The sequence below is a fragment of the Takifugu flavidus genome, chromosome 4, assembly GCF_003711565.1.
Source record: "Takifugu flavidus isolate HTHZ2018 chromosome 4, ASM371156v2, whole genome shotgun sequence".
NCBI classification, from domain to species: domain Eukaryota; kingdom Metazoa; phylum Chordata; class Actinopteri; order Tetraodontiformes; family Tetraodontidae; genus Takifugu; species Takifugu flavidus.
In genome coordinates this window covers 16,985,458-16,999,051 of record NC_079523.1, presented here as the reverse complement: position 1 = coordinate 16,999,051, position 13,594 = coordinate 16,985,458, and the positions used below count along the sequence as shown (strand labels likewise).

The 13,594-nt window shown below is 42.4% G+C and overlaps 2 protein-coding genes across 5 annotated transcripts in view; one reads left to right on the top strand and one right to left on the bottom strand.

The window, feature by feature from the left end:
- Nucleotides 1–12,237, bottom strand: part of lactbl1b (lactamase, beta-like 1b) — a 30,569-nt gene extending 18,332 nt beyond the window's left edge. The window contains exon 1 of the mRNA XM_057029517.1: nt 11,901–12,237. Within this exon, the coding sequence (XP_056885497.1) occupies nt 11,901–12,034 (134 nt within the window). The 5' untranslated portion in view covers nt 12,035–12,237. The remainder of the gene's footprint in view (nt 1–11,900) is intronic.
- Nucleotides 12,238–12,362: 125 nt separating this feature from the next.
- The window catches only part of ephb2b (eph receptor B2b), a 79,454-nt gene continuing 78,222 nt past the window's right edge, over nt 12,363–13,594 (top strand). For all 4 annotated transcript variants that reach the window (XM_057029516.1, XM_057029514.1, XM_057029515.1 and 1 more), the window contains exon 1: nt 12,363–12,544. In XM_057029516.1, coding sequence (XP_056885496.1) covers nt 12,490–12,544 — 55 coding nt within the window. In that variant the 5' untranslated portion in view covers nt 12,363–12,489. The remainder of the gene's footprint in view (nt 12,545–13,594) is intronic.

Below are 13,594 nucleotides of genomic sequence, written 5' to 3'. Positions count from 1 at the left end.
AACCAGGTACTGATCCCAGTGAGCCGCTGTGGAGAGTAGAGCTTGTGTGAGTGCTGTTAGCAAGAGCAGACATGTTTAAAAAAAAGAAAAAGAAAATTTAGAATAAAGAATATGATTAAACAACAGGAAGTTTCCCATTGCTACATTAGCAACCAAGGTGGTTAGCTGCCACAATAACTACCTTTGGACCTAAATAACTTTAGAGCAGTTCAAGCATCCCAACAGTGGCCAGGACTGTCGCGGTATCGGACCCGGCAGGAGAAAAATCGTATTATACATAACGTATCTGCTAAACTGCTTTGCCAAAATGCAGCATCCTCCTAGAAAAATATAAAGCCCCCCCCAAATCATTCAGATAAAGAGCAGATGAGAGCAGTGATCAACCAAATGCAGTAAAGTATTCCCTTCACATATTGCAATCTTTATGACAAACATACCTTTCACCTCTTACCCATGAGGCTTTTTCAGTTCTAAATCTAAACAGGTTAATTTAAAAAAAAGAAAACAACAACAACAGCAGCTGTATTGGCAACTATTTACAGGTGATTAATGACATCAGAGGTGGGTCATGTGTGGGACCGCAACCAATCAACCGCCTCCCCCGTGAGGGTACGGGATGAATTTAGGAAGCAGCTAAGCTGAATCTTACCTGCCCAGGAGAAAGCTAGCTAGCAACCTCAAATCAATCCTCAAATTCTTCTCCTCCAGCTTTCAAAGGCCTCTCCGACGCACATCCTTGTTTTGTTTCTCGCAATGCCATGACAATGTGGGAATCATAAGTATCGTCAGTCAAGTGTGATCCGAAATGTTCGTAGACGAAGCCCAGCGATACCTGGCAACTCCAATGCCGAAAGGTGATTGGTCGATGGGCAGGGGGCGGGGCTTATTTAGGGGCTTTTGTCTGAACTACTGTGGTCAGTAACACGAGTATCTGAAATGAGCACGATTCCCCACTGTTGACATATTGGGGCCATATTAAGATGACTCTAAACGAATTTCTGCACAAACTGCTCCGTTAATTTATGTTTCATTGCCAGTAAAGCCATTTTAAAGCTTTTCCATGGGTCCAAGAGGGTTATCCTGAATGCAGGCTCGTTGATCAAAATGGTTGCTGTTAACAAAAAGCCTCATCCGTGCTGATGCTCTTCCTACGAGGGGATATTTTTCTCCTTGAATTCGGCTTTTTGGCGTTATCCCTTCCATACTCTTGGAGCAAAGCTGATATGAAGCATTACCTCCTCACCCCCCCCACCATTCTTTCCACATCACCGTCTCTACTCCGACCGGCATCGTGCGTGGAGCGCACACTCATGTGCCAGATATTAAATTACTCATGAAATATTTGCCCGACCTCAAGGGTCTGCTGCAGTCTGCTCAAAGCCTTAAAGCCCACCAAACATCTCCCGCTCTGCGCTTTTGTCACGTCTCCGAAGAAGGTCACTTTCTCCAATTTGGAATAGGAGCATTAAAGGCCATCTCAGTTTGCATTAGTGTCAGCGTTGATCGCAGCGTTTCTGCTTTCTTCTTCCATGTTTGTTGGGAAAAGGTGGCGGAGCATTAGCGTCGAAACAACGAGAGCGAGAGGTCGCACATCCGTGAATGGGTAACCGGAGAAAAGCTCGTGTTGTGAGCACTTGACTGTTCCAGAAAGTTCCATTAAGCTCAGTGAACCCTGAAGACATTTTAAAGATACAGTTGCAGAGTTCAAAAGGGCAACATGACAACGTCTGGATTGATGCGCTATGGCAGAAGCTTCTCTGTTATCTGCTTCCATTAGCAAGAGCTTTATTCAACGTTGAGTTTGAGCGAGCGGCGCTGCCCGGGAAGCTTACGAAAGCCCCGATACGCAGATGGGAAGAGAGTTGTTTTATGAGCAAATAATCAAGAAGCAGAGAATATACATAAAAAATTACAACAAAGGTGCCACACTCTTCGCTCCACTATCTCTGTCTCTTGATATATATATATATATATATATATATATATATATAATCTTTTTTATTATTTTTATTTTATTTTTAATTATTTTTAATTTATTTTGTATCTATAGATAGATAGATAGATAGATAGAGAGAGAGATAGATAGATAGATAGATAGATAGATAGATAGATGGATAGAATTTTTAATAAAAACATTTTAACTTTTAATAAAAAACATTTTAATCAATCCCGATTTTTATGGTTGAATTTATTTACATTTGTATGTGTATTGAAATCAGCCCAATGAGCTTGTCCAATTTAAATGTTGAAATAATGAGTTACAAAGGGGAAAAAAAGGCTGAATAAATGTTGAGTAAATCTATTAAAATGTGAGTGACTGGAGCGGAAATAATTAGTGTAGACGAGCCAATAAAATTAGTAAAGAGAAAGAAGAAAGGTCAGTGTGAACGTATCTGAGCACAGTAGCGTGCTCACGCCACCACGTCCTCATTGAATTGATTTAAAACATTTAAATCCCAGAGTTCTTTGCCTCCAGGCAAGACAACAAATGTGGAGTAATGTTTCAGACGCACACGTGAGCTAATGCCCATATCACAACTCCCAGCGGTGCTCTTTCCAAAGCTCAGCTCCTCCAGCATCCAAACAATGAACCACGCTTCCAAAAATGCTCCCACAATTACTGTCGTCGTGCTTGAGTCTACCTGTTTCCCCCCTCGACGTGCACGCGGAGGTATGAGGAGCAGATGTGAAGCCTTGTCGACCTTCAGACCTCAAGCATTCCCACACGCTGAGGGAAAGTCTCCCAAGTGGGGCTGCGCCGCTGCTTATAGATCTCAGCAGAAAGGTGAGGAAGCAGTCACCCGTGATGATCACCAGCTCACTCATGAAATCGCCAAGCGGGCGCGAGGAGAGATGGATCAAGATCACAGGAGGAGGCTGGAGTCAGCGTGAGGCCGCGGTTGGCCTCGCCCGCTGACAGCGGAGGAGAAAGAACGATTCATTATTCATGGTGACGCTTCCCCTGGAAATTAGACTCATTATTATGTTGAAATAAATAAGATTCAAACAAATATGGTCAGAATTCCCCTTTCAGTATTTCTGAACTAATTTCAACCATGCAGAGCAGCATGAAGGATTTAAAATGACTTGAAAAATAACTTACAGTTCTATTACAGTGCTGAAAATGTCAGATTATTACATAAATGCACATGTTTCCTCCACAATTCTATAAAATGTAAATCTCTGAAATTCCAAAACATGAGAGGCGTATAAATCACCACTGTTACAGCGTGGACGTTCTACATTATTCTGAATTGTTCAGAATTATTCAGAATTATTCATTTGTTTTTTTAAGCAGCATTTAAAAAAAAATCATCTTATAACTTCTCCCATTTCCAAACGCAAATGTCTTTCTATCTATCTATCTAGACATATAGATATCTAGATTCAAGAAGAATTATGGAGAACACTAAGAACATTTTAAAAAGAACAATTAGATGTAGGGAGCTGCCTGGGACAGCACCATTTTGCTTAGATAGATATACTAGATATATAATATATAGCTATATTAATCTTGGATTACTTCGCTTACTCAGAGGACTCGGTCAAATGTAAAAATCCTTTATTGTATAAGAGCAAATTCTGTTTTTATGAAAGGATGTTTCATATCCTTAGCCTATTGACTTTGGACATATTCCCAGTGACCTCTTTTATAGAAACACAGAGCATAAAAAGCCTTGCCAAGGTCACAATGTTGTTGGCCTTCCCCCATTATGAATATGAAATAATATGAATAAACACGGTAGATGTACTGTGTATATTTTTGATATTTTCTTTAAAAGAATTGCACTCATTTTTTATTTATTTATTTTTTATAATTGATATAAAACATATTAAAAAGAGAATGTCAAACAACACGACACAGATACGAGGAATAAATCCAATTTTTGGATTTGGAGTTTCACACATTAAGGTTTAATTAATACGAAGAAAATCTTCTGCTACATTTTGACAGAGTTTCTTTATAAATGAGCAGAATAAATGTAAATAAATGAATTTATTTCACCTCGTCAAACATTCAGACTAGCGACTCCAGCCCATCACACACCTCTTATCTAGCCCTAAACATTGACGTATGTATATTAACGTGCACGTTAGCTGTCTGTAGCTCTCTACTGAGACAAAAGCTACTTTTGTGCTCTTTGATGGGTCGCTTGGTGGGCGAGTGTAAACAGCCATCCAATATCATCTAGAGCTCATAGTTCAAGGCAGATTAGACCTGAGAGGATCTCTGGTGCCATATGTGACCTACAATGTGCGCTCTGCCTGTTCTGTGGGGTGGGAGGGTCAGATCTGCGGGCAAAGGTTGTCATGGGAACGACCTCTGCGTGCTCCTCTCTCGCTCTTTGCAGCCCTCGCACATCTTAAGGGAGAATTATCCAGGATTTCTTTATGCCTGTAATCTTCTGCTCTATTTCCTCACTCTGCAGTTTCCCTTCCCTCAGTTCCTCACACATCTGAACACAACATGCACGTACGCGCGCACGCACGCACATATACATACATAATCGAGTTTTGCAGGCAGTAGCAGTTGGCGTGCATGCTGAGAAATATGTGTGTATTCAGCCAGACACACTCCTGTGTCTCTGCCCTGCAACACACATACATACACACACACACACACACGGTCCACTTAGACACACACGCCTGCCGCTCATTGTCCAGCATAAGTGTGTTTATTTCTCTTCAAACTGTTTGCAGTCATTTACGATCAAATCTGTCAAGTGGCTTCCTCCTCTCAGTCGTCATCCGAAGAGCCCGAAGCCTCCTGGCAAATCCTGGACAGCAGGGACAAATTTGTACATGCTTGCAGAAGCCACAAGCTCTTGGACGGCTACCGCGTTAGCTCATACTGGAAGGTCGAGGCTGAAGTCACAGCCTGCAATCTCGAAACGTCCCCTGTGTGGGAATCCGCTTGATCCAGTTGTGAGAATAACCAACCGGAGCCACCCTGACCAAAGGCTTTCCAGCAACCAGTGAAGGTTACACATTAGCGTGATCGAATGAGAGTCCTTTCCATCGAAAAAGCCTCCGTCTAACGGAGCATTTATGAGCTGCTGACACACAACAGGGAGGCACAACTCAAGTCAGGAGGTGACAAAGGGGCTCAACACCACATGAGAAATAAAGAGGTCAAATAAAAAGCCCCCCGTAGAAATATGAAGGTCTTAACTCCACAGAGATACCATCTAAAAAAAACCCTCGGAAAGCTGAAAGCGATCCTGTTGCAAAGTCATTAAATTGCAGCGTACACCAGAGAACATATAATTGAATCCCTCTGGAGATTCCAAAGTCCCGTCCCTCCTTCCTCTCAGGGTAGAGGTTGAACACAAAGGAAATACAATAAGGACGTATTATCCTCCAGCGCTGCACACCAGGGGAAAGCACACGTTTTACACTTTGAGCGAAATCTCTTGGCCATAGTTGGTGCCTTAAAAATCCAGCTCTTCCATAAATATCTGCTCCCCAAAAAAGGGCTGGAGAAATGCTGCTAGTTACAATAACAAAGTAATCACCGTTACGCCAGGAAACCCATGAAACACGGCAGGTGCAACATGTGCTGTGAACAACAAAGTCTGCTCTGTGGAATCCAATTCAGTTCTCACGTACATGACTGTGAAAAGTATTCACCCATTAGATGGTTACTAATGCTTACTAACGGTTATTAACAGTTACTAACGCTTACTAACGGTCACTAACAATTACTAACGGTTATTAACGGTTACTAACAGTTACTAATGCTTACTGACGGTTACTAATGTTTATTAATGGTTACTAATGTTTATTAAGGGTTACTAACAGTTAGTAATGGTTACTAACAGTTACTAACCCCTTTTGGGTGCTTTTTTACATGGACTATTGGTCAGTGTAATCTGTGTGATTTGGCTTTTTAACAATGTTTTGCAAAAAAAAAGCAAATGGATGGCAATGAATTTAAAGTATAGGATGATATTTCTCAGAATTGATGTGCCCTTTACCTTAACTAGCCTTCCCTGGCTTGCTATTGAGAAACTCTCTGAGCCCGATGATGCCACCACCACGCTTCACGAGTGCTCTTCTGTCCGAGCTGCTTGGAGCATCCGTGTGTCTCTTGCGGTGGAGTTGTAGCAGATATTTTCATGGAGCCGAGACCGGACCTCTCGCACACGGGTGGTTTTGTTCTATGTATGAGGTCATTCGCCCGACTTTGGGGGAATTTAGGCCAACATGAATTGTACACCATATAATTTTAATGAATTTAAATGAGTCTGTGTAAAATCTAATGTGTAAATTATATCAATCATGTGTAAAAATCCACAAAACACCAAGGAGAGGTTGATACTTTTTACAGACGTTATACACCTGTAGGCTGACGACACCATTGTTTATCCGTCTAATTCCTCCTTGTCTAGTTTTGATTTTTAAAAACAAGGTTCAGACGTGGTCCTGTTGGAGGCCCTCAGCTCAAACATGTGGGAAGCTTCAAACGTCACGGGATCTGCTGTGACAGTAAACTCTCATTTGAACCTCACATAAAGCAAATGTTATTATGTTATATATGTCGTACTTCTTTTCTTTACCATAAAAAAATATGCTTCACTTTACATTCTGCACAACATCTCCGAGTTAAGATGACAGTGCTACTGATTCCGGTCACACACACACACACACACACACACACACACACACACACACACACACACACACGCGCGAGCGCGCTGCTCCCTGTATTCCCACCTCTACTACCCTTTATTCCATCCTTACACATAAACTCTGCTTTCAGAACCATCTAAAGCCATGTCTCTATATTCTTAATACAGCCTCCTGCGCTGGCGTTGCTTCGTCGATCGCCTCCTACCGAAAGCCCGAAGCCTTCAGTTGCTCCTGTTTCAGTGTTCACCGCTTAAAGCCAAGCTTATTCCTCTTACCCGCCTCAATAGCTGGAGTTGCAAATACTACTGGCTTTAGGTTGTGTAGGTTCTTTATGTCCTCAATCAGTCGGCCTAATCTAAGTACCTAAAAACATCTGCAATGCTGGTTGGAAATGCACAATTGAGAAAAAGAAACCACAAACCACTGGGCTAAACAGCCTTAAAGGACATTTCCAGACAAACTTCACATGAATTTCACCATTCCTCCGAGGCTCTTTGAGGGACATGCAAGTGGCTGTGTGAGAGGAAGCAGCAGCTGAAAAGAAGCTAGCATGAGGCCGGGCTAATATTCTGTGGGGAAAGAATCAGGGTATTTACCAAGAGAAAGGCACTAAAAATACCTTGTATTTTATTATTCGTGCTGGGACCATCCCTACAAACTTCCACAATGTTATTGTTCATTTCTGCCTGCTGCCAACTCTTCAGCATCTCAACAGCTGCTGGTCATCTCATCACAAGTCGTCTTTCCCGAAAGCGCCAGGCGCAGCTTCTCACTGTCGCCGCCAGTAAGGAAATCAGATAACTTCTCTCTCTGATCTCCTTCCTGCTGAAATGAGTCTCAATAAACCTATTACAATGCTGCGTCTGTCTGTCCAGTTTTTTCTCATGAGGCTCTCCGGACTGGGATGGCCGTCACTGGGATGGCAGCACGGGAAGACGAGCTTCTTTCACGCTGTCTTCTGGTTGCATGTGAAAGGAAGGTTCACTCAGTACTGCTGCCGATACAGGCTCATGACACCCTCTCCACAGCAGAAATGATCCACCATGCCAGGCAGGGCGACGCGGGCGGTTCTGAGTTCAGAGGGCTTAATCAACAACACCGCATCAGACTCAGGAAGCCAGCCGAGCTGGGTGACGATGAAAGGGTCTGTCCGTACCAACGAAAGTCCAGGGAGACAGGCGAACATAGAGGAATCCTCTTAGTCCCTGTACCCTGTTGTGCACCTCCATCTGTTGCTCTCTGATCATTGACGCTGATAGAGGAAACATCAGTTCACTCTTGATATTCAAAACGGACTTGTTAGGTGGGCAAACGTAGCTGTTGGTTCTCAAATGCAAACGGATGCACTTAAATTCTGCCGTACATGTTGTGACAAGTACGTTCTTTCGTTTAGGAAAAATGGGGGGAGAATAATTCAGTGCTAAACGCCTCATGTTACATGTTGAAACACACAATAATGCTCGTCGCCGCCCTCAAAATAAATGTTTTATTTTTCTGCGGAAATAATTTCTGAATTAGTTTGTGAAAGCTGCCTAGTCTCGTTTCTTTTCGAAATTATTGTTCCCGATGGCAACTGGATCCGTTCCATTTTCAAAATGCTTCCGATAGCGGCAGTGATTCCTACATTAAAAACATGTTAATATGGTATAAAAACAGACACACCTGGCTAAATTAACAGTTTATGTACTGCAACTATAGTTACGTTTAAACGGAAATTTTCTTTTGCCGTTTTATTTTACCTGGCATCTCAGACCTGAGATAAAACAAAATCTCGAGAGAAACATGAAAATAAAAACGTGCTTTTGCTTAGAAGAAGTTTAACACAGTATGTCACACAGCCGGTGAGAAGCGGTGGCTGATTTAGGAGGACGCGTCCTACGCATTAGCGAACAGCTTGAAGATGCTGCTAGCATCCGTATAAATAAAGAAAAAAAAGAGAGCCGTGACGGATGGCTGCCGTTTTGTCCGGTTCATAAGAACTGCAAGGTCAATCTCAGTCTTTAACACAGCACTTTAGATTTATTTTGCTGATCAAAAAGTGCTGTGTGCATGCTTCACATTAGCTGTTTAAGGAATTAGCGTAGCCCGCAATTATTGAGCCAAGATAATGATTGCATGTCTCTGCGCTGCTCTTCAGCGTTTGCACATAGCCTTTAAACACGCACGAGTAAACCAGATCCTCTGTATTTGCAAGCTCACTCTGCAGAAATGTAAATTAAATTCTGACAAGGCTCTTTTAGTCCACCTTTACTGGGCAAACTTGTGGGCTTGAATTCTCTTACTGCAGTCGGAATCTAAGACGCTGAGTGGGCGGTTAGAAGGCCGGAGGAGGACAAGACCAATTACTTCACTGTTGTCTTTTTAAAAGCTGAAAATAATCCAGTGTCCTCTGCAGTGGGAATTTTTACGCAGAAAAATTTAAATGTGTTTGTTTTTGAGGGTAAATTGGGCTCGTACTGATGTGAGTTCTTTATATTTCCTCGGAGAGCCGGCCGGGTTAATCCATGTGCCAAAGGTCTCGTTAGATTAGACGGGTCTGTGGCTCTGTCTCAGCTAAAGGTCAGGGGTCACATAGCAACTTTTAAAAGGAGTGGGCCATTTTATTTCCTCCTTCTTTACCAGGCTGCCGATGCCGACAGGCTGCAAGACTCCACCGTGAGCCCACAAAAACCCCGGGACGACGTGGATTCGATCCATTTCTGATTGTCTTAAATTCACCTTAAATATTTTAAAGGCTGATAAGTTGCGCAAATGCCTTGTCACACACATCTGTAATGTTAACTGATGCTGGCAAATAATAAAAACACAACTATTAATGTACTCATCCTTATATGAAGGGATGGCTGTGGTTACACTCTTTAAAAATTCAGCACTTGACTTGAGTGAGACAGAAAATGACACATTTACGTATGTGTTCCATCAACATCAATCCTATACATTTAGCTGCGTTTACATTTGCCATCAATAAATGATGTGAAGGCAGCCGCTGGGGCACATTTTGTTCATGTTCTGTTAGCTGAGTGAATAAACTATCAACACGTAAATAAAAATGAATACGCCGCTGCTCGACTCCAACCACCTCACTCAGAGGTTGATGGGGATTATTTGGGTGGAATGAAAGGTTCAATTCAAAGAATTTACACGATTCACGTGTCTTTTTGGGGACTAAATGGGCCCCTTAAATTGGAAAAAATTAATGAAAGCAATTAAATATTTGGTGCTCTGCAGGTGACCTTCAGATAAACATATTTCTCTCCCGACCAGCGTGTTTCATGGCACATCCAGAGGAGTTCAGCATGTATCCTCTAGGAGGCAGTGTTGGCACAACGACACAACCCGGCAGCTGCTTTTCTTTTATTCTTAAAAATCTGCTAGAAAAACTGGGTTAATGTTCCTCTAAAGTGGTGGGTGGCGATGGTCTTATACACTTAAATAATAAGCATGTATAACATAGCCAACTGAATGTAATTAGATCAATCGTTGTTATTCAGTAGTAATAATACTGACAGTGTTAGATTTATTGTGTGTGTTGGCTAAGACTATTTTGTATGGTAAAATGGTGGCTTTTGGAGTTTTGATTTTAATCTTTTCACGAGAAAGATGTCTGCTTCAATAATAATAAAACCCAGTTATTACGACTGATTTAATTACTTTAATAGGGAAAAATGGCTGCCTGAATCATTTGATATATATGAATATATCAAATGATTATATATCATTATAGCAGAGAATTCTATAGCATAGAAACGTTGTTTCATCTTGATAAGACGAGAAGACTCGCCTTACTCGGGCTGTCCCACTCAGTCCACACATTTTAGGAAGCCACATTTTAAGAAGCCACCTTTACGAAGCGCTGGGGAACATTTTGGCGGCCCACGGCGTGCCAGTAGCACTGTCGGCATGGGAGACGTTATAAAAAAGCTGCTTGCAGATCCGTCCGTTTTATCACCGAGTCACCTGAACGTGATCTGAAGCTGGCCAGTCAAGTGACCTGGAATCAGTACTTATTGGTTATTGATAAACCAGCCTGGTCCATCTGGCTCTACGCTCAGGATGGAGCCAAAGTCCAGCCGTGTTCATCCTTCACCAGTACTGTCAGAAGCAGCACAGCAACACCACAAGTCCAACAACCAGTTCAGGTTGTCTGTGGTGGTGGTGATGCCTGCCCCCCCCCCCATCCCCACCACCACCACCCTTCATATCTTCCCCATCATAACTCATCATGAGTACAAAGATAACTTGAGCGCCTGCTTCTTCAGCTGTTAGTAAATGTTGAAAATAAAGATGCGATTATAAAGCAAGTTCATTGTGAGGGGTTTTAGGGCCAGTTGACAAGTTTTAGTCCATTATTTGTTTACAGCACTTCCTTTGGACGCGGGATAATGTTGCACCTTGGAGGAAAATCAATAAAAATGATTCAATTAAAAATGTACCTTTTACCTTTATCACCTTAACTAGCAGCTACCTGCTCAGTCATATCCTGTCTGAAAAATGTTGGCCAGATATGAGAACAGTCTGAGTTTGGTAGGACTTTAGCAATAAGCAATATATGGCATTGTTCTAAAGCTCTATTTTCATATAATATCCCCAAGTAAAAACTATTATTATTATTATTCGTATTATTATTGATGCTGTTATTTTTAACAATATCATTTTTGTAATTAATGGTAGTAATAATAATAATAATAATAGTAGTAGTAGTAGTAGTAATAATAATAATAGTAATAATAATAATATTTTTTTATTTTTAATGAACAATAATAAAGTGTTGGGTACGGCCATGTACTATTAAATAAACCCATTTCATTAATAATTAGAAATACACCAATTTCAATATTATTAATATCACATACACTGCTAAACCTTTACTCTTTGTATTTTCTGTTTTAATAACTTGGGGTTTTGAAAAGACCCGACGATAAAAGACCCTAAAAGTTATCCCTATTATTTTTGAATTATTTTTATAAGTTGCTATTTTTTTTAAAGCAGAATTGGAGCTGCTCGTTTGAGTTGAACTAAATTAATTTTTTTTAAAACCTACCTACTGATTGAGTTTTACAGAATTCCCCCCGTTATTTCCCTCCAAACGTACTGGCCATTCCAGGCTGGTGCAAACCCATCGAAGCCTTCTCCAGTCATAAAAGGTCTAAAACTGGTAGCTGACCTACTGTACATGTTCTACCTGAAACCATCGCAGAAGCTCGGAAGAGAAACCAAGCGCAGCCGTGTGAAATGAGAGGAATTAGATGGAGAATAGTGGGACTTACTTTCCTCTCCCGCGGCCATCACCTGTTACACCTTCAGGAGAGTTGTGGCAGCAGAAACACCTGGAAATCAATTTGCAGGTTTGCAGGATGAAGAGAAAACGGACGTTTCTCCACCTTTTACAAAAGATCCACATGGTCGCAAAACCCCTTAATTATCGTTAAATCCAGCAGGATGGACGGTCCTGATGATTGACAGCGCGATCAACTCAAGAGTCCCGGGAGGGGACACGGCTCCTCTGAACGATCCACTTCATCAACCACTCGGACAGTAAGGAGCTCCAATCGGAACCAACACTCACAATGACACCCACAACGGTACAGTTTCTATACCTAGTAATGCTGAGCGGCTCCGGGCGTCGCTAAAGGACCGACTTGTGACGCTGTGCTCCGCGGTGCGCCCCTCTGTCTGTCCCCGTTTGGTTTCGCCCAAACTTGGTTCACATTTGAGTTGGTTTTCTCTGCTCTGATCCGGGATCGGTCTGCTGGACTTGGAGGACCGCCTGTCCCCCCTCTCTCTCCCTCTCTGTCTCGGCTGTCAATGGCTTTCAGGACGTATCTTATTTGAATGTCGGGACAGTATAAGTGACCAATGATGGATATTCTATGGATATTATGGACCATACCGGCCGTAATAGCTGTTGAAGGTAAGCGAATGCTCTGGTAATGAGCTCCTGCCGACCCTGACTTACGGACAAAAAGAGGGTCTCATTCGAATAACCATTAATTAGGGGGGGATTGGCTCTTGCTGCCTGCAAGTGCGACACAAGCCGGGGTTGATGGTCCTTCCAGGTGGCTGCGGCTAGGTTCGGTTCTAATGGTGCCTCCACCAAAACCCGGTCCCGCATCCGCGCAGGTAAACGCGCACTGGACAATCCCAGTGCTACAAAAGCCCGGGCAGCTGCGCATGGTTCCAGCACGTTATTGTGGCATCCTTACGGAGGTGTGACGGCTGCTGCCCTTCAGTCCGCGGCGTGAGGGGGGGGAGGGACCGTCGTCGGGACGGACGCCTGCAGCATTTGCTGCATGTCCGACAATAACGTGTGTCATGTTCTCGCACGCACTGGGTCTGCAAAACACAATGGGAAAGCAAAAGTCATGGATCAGAAGTACCGGTACTTTTAGGAGCCGGGTAATGTTTGTTCTGTGATTAATGAAACTCACTTTAGAGAAGAGAATTCCTGACCCAAGAGTTGGACAAGAGATTTTTGGCACTGTGAAAAATCCAGCGACTTACATTTCTGACTTGCGCTGTAACAAATTTGCCTTTTCCAGCTCGCAAACCTCATAATTACAGGTGCACATAGGAAAGTATCGGAAATTTCAGGCACCAGCTGATAAAATAACAACGAGCCCAAAGACAGGGAATCTGTGCATTTACATCACGGCCTGCTGTCACCATACAGACGCGGCAAAGGTCAGGGGGCCTGTCGGGTCACGCGCACGCCGGCACACACTCCACTAATATTATACTATAATATATTATATTGGGATTTCTGCTGTTTAAAGTACTCACAAAAAACCTCCTTTAGAACTTTAGAAAGAGTTACTGTCTGGATTAATCTTTGCATTAATATGTTAAATTTCGCATCGTGACGCTTTGAGTTTATTTTGGTTCGATCCACAGAAATGGCTGAATTAAATACGGTCTTTAAGGGGATCTAAAACATTTTTTAAAAAGTGCCAAAATACATTTC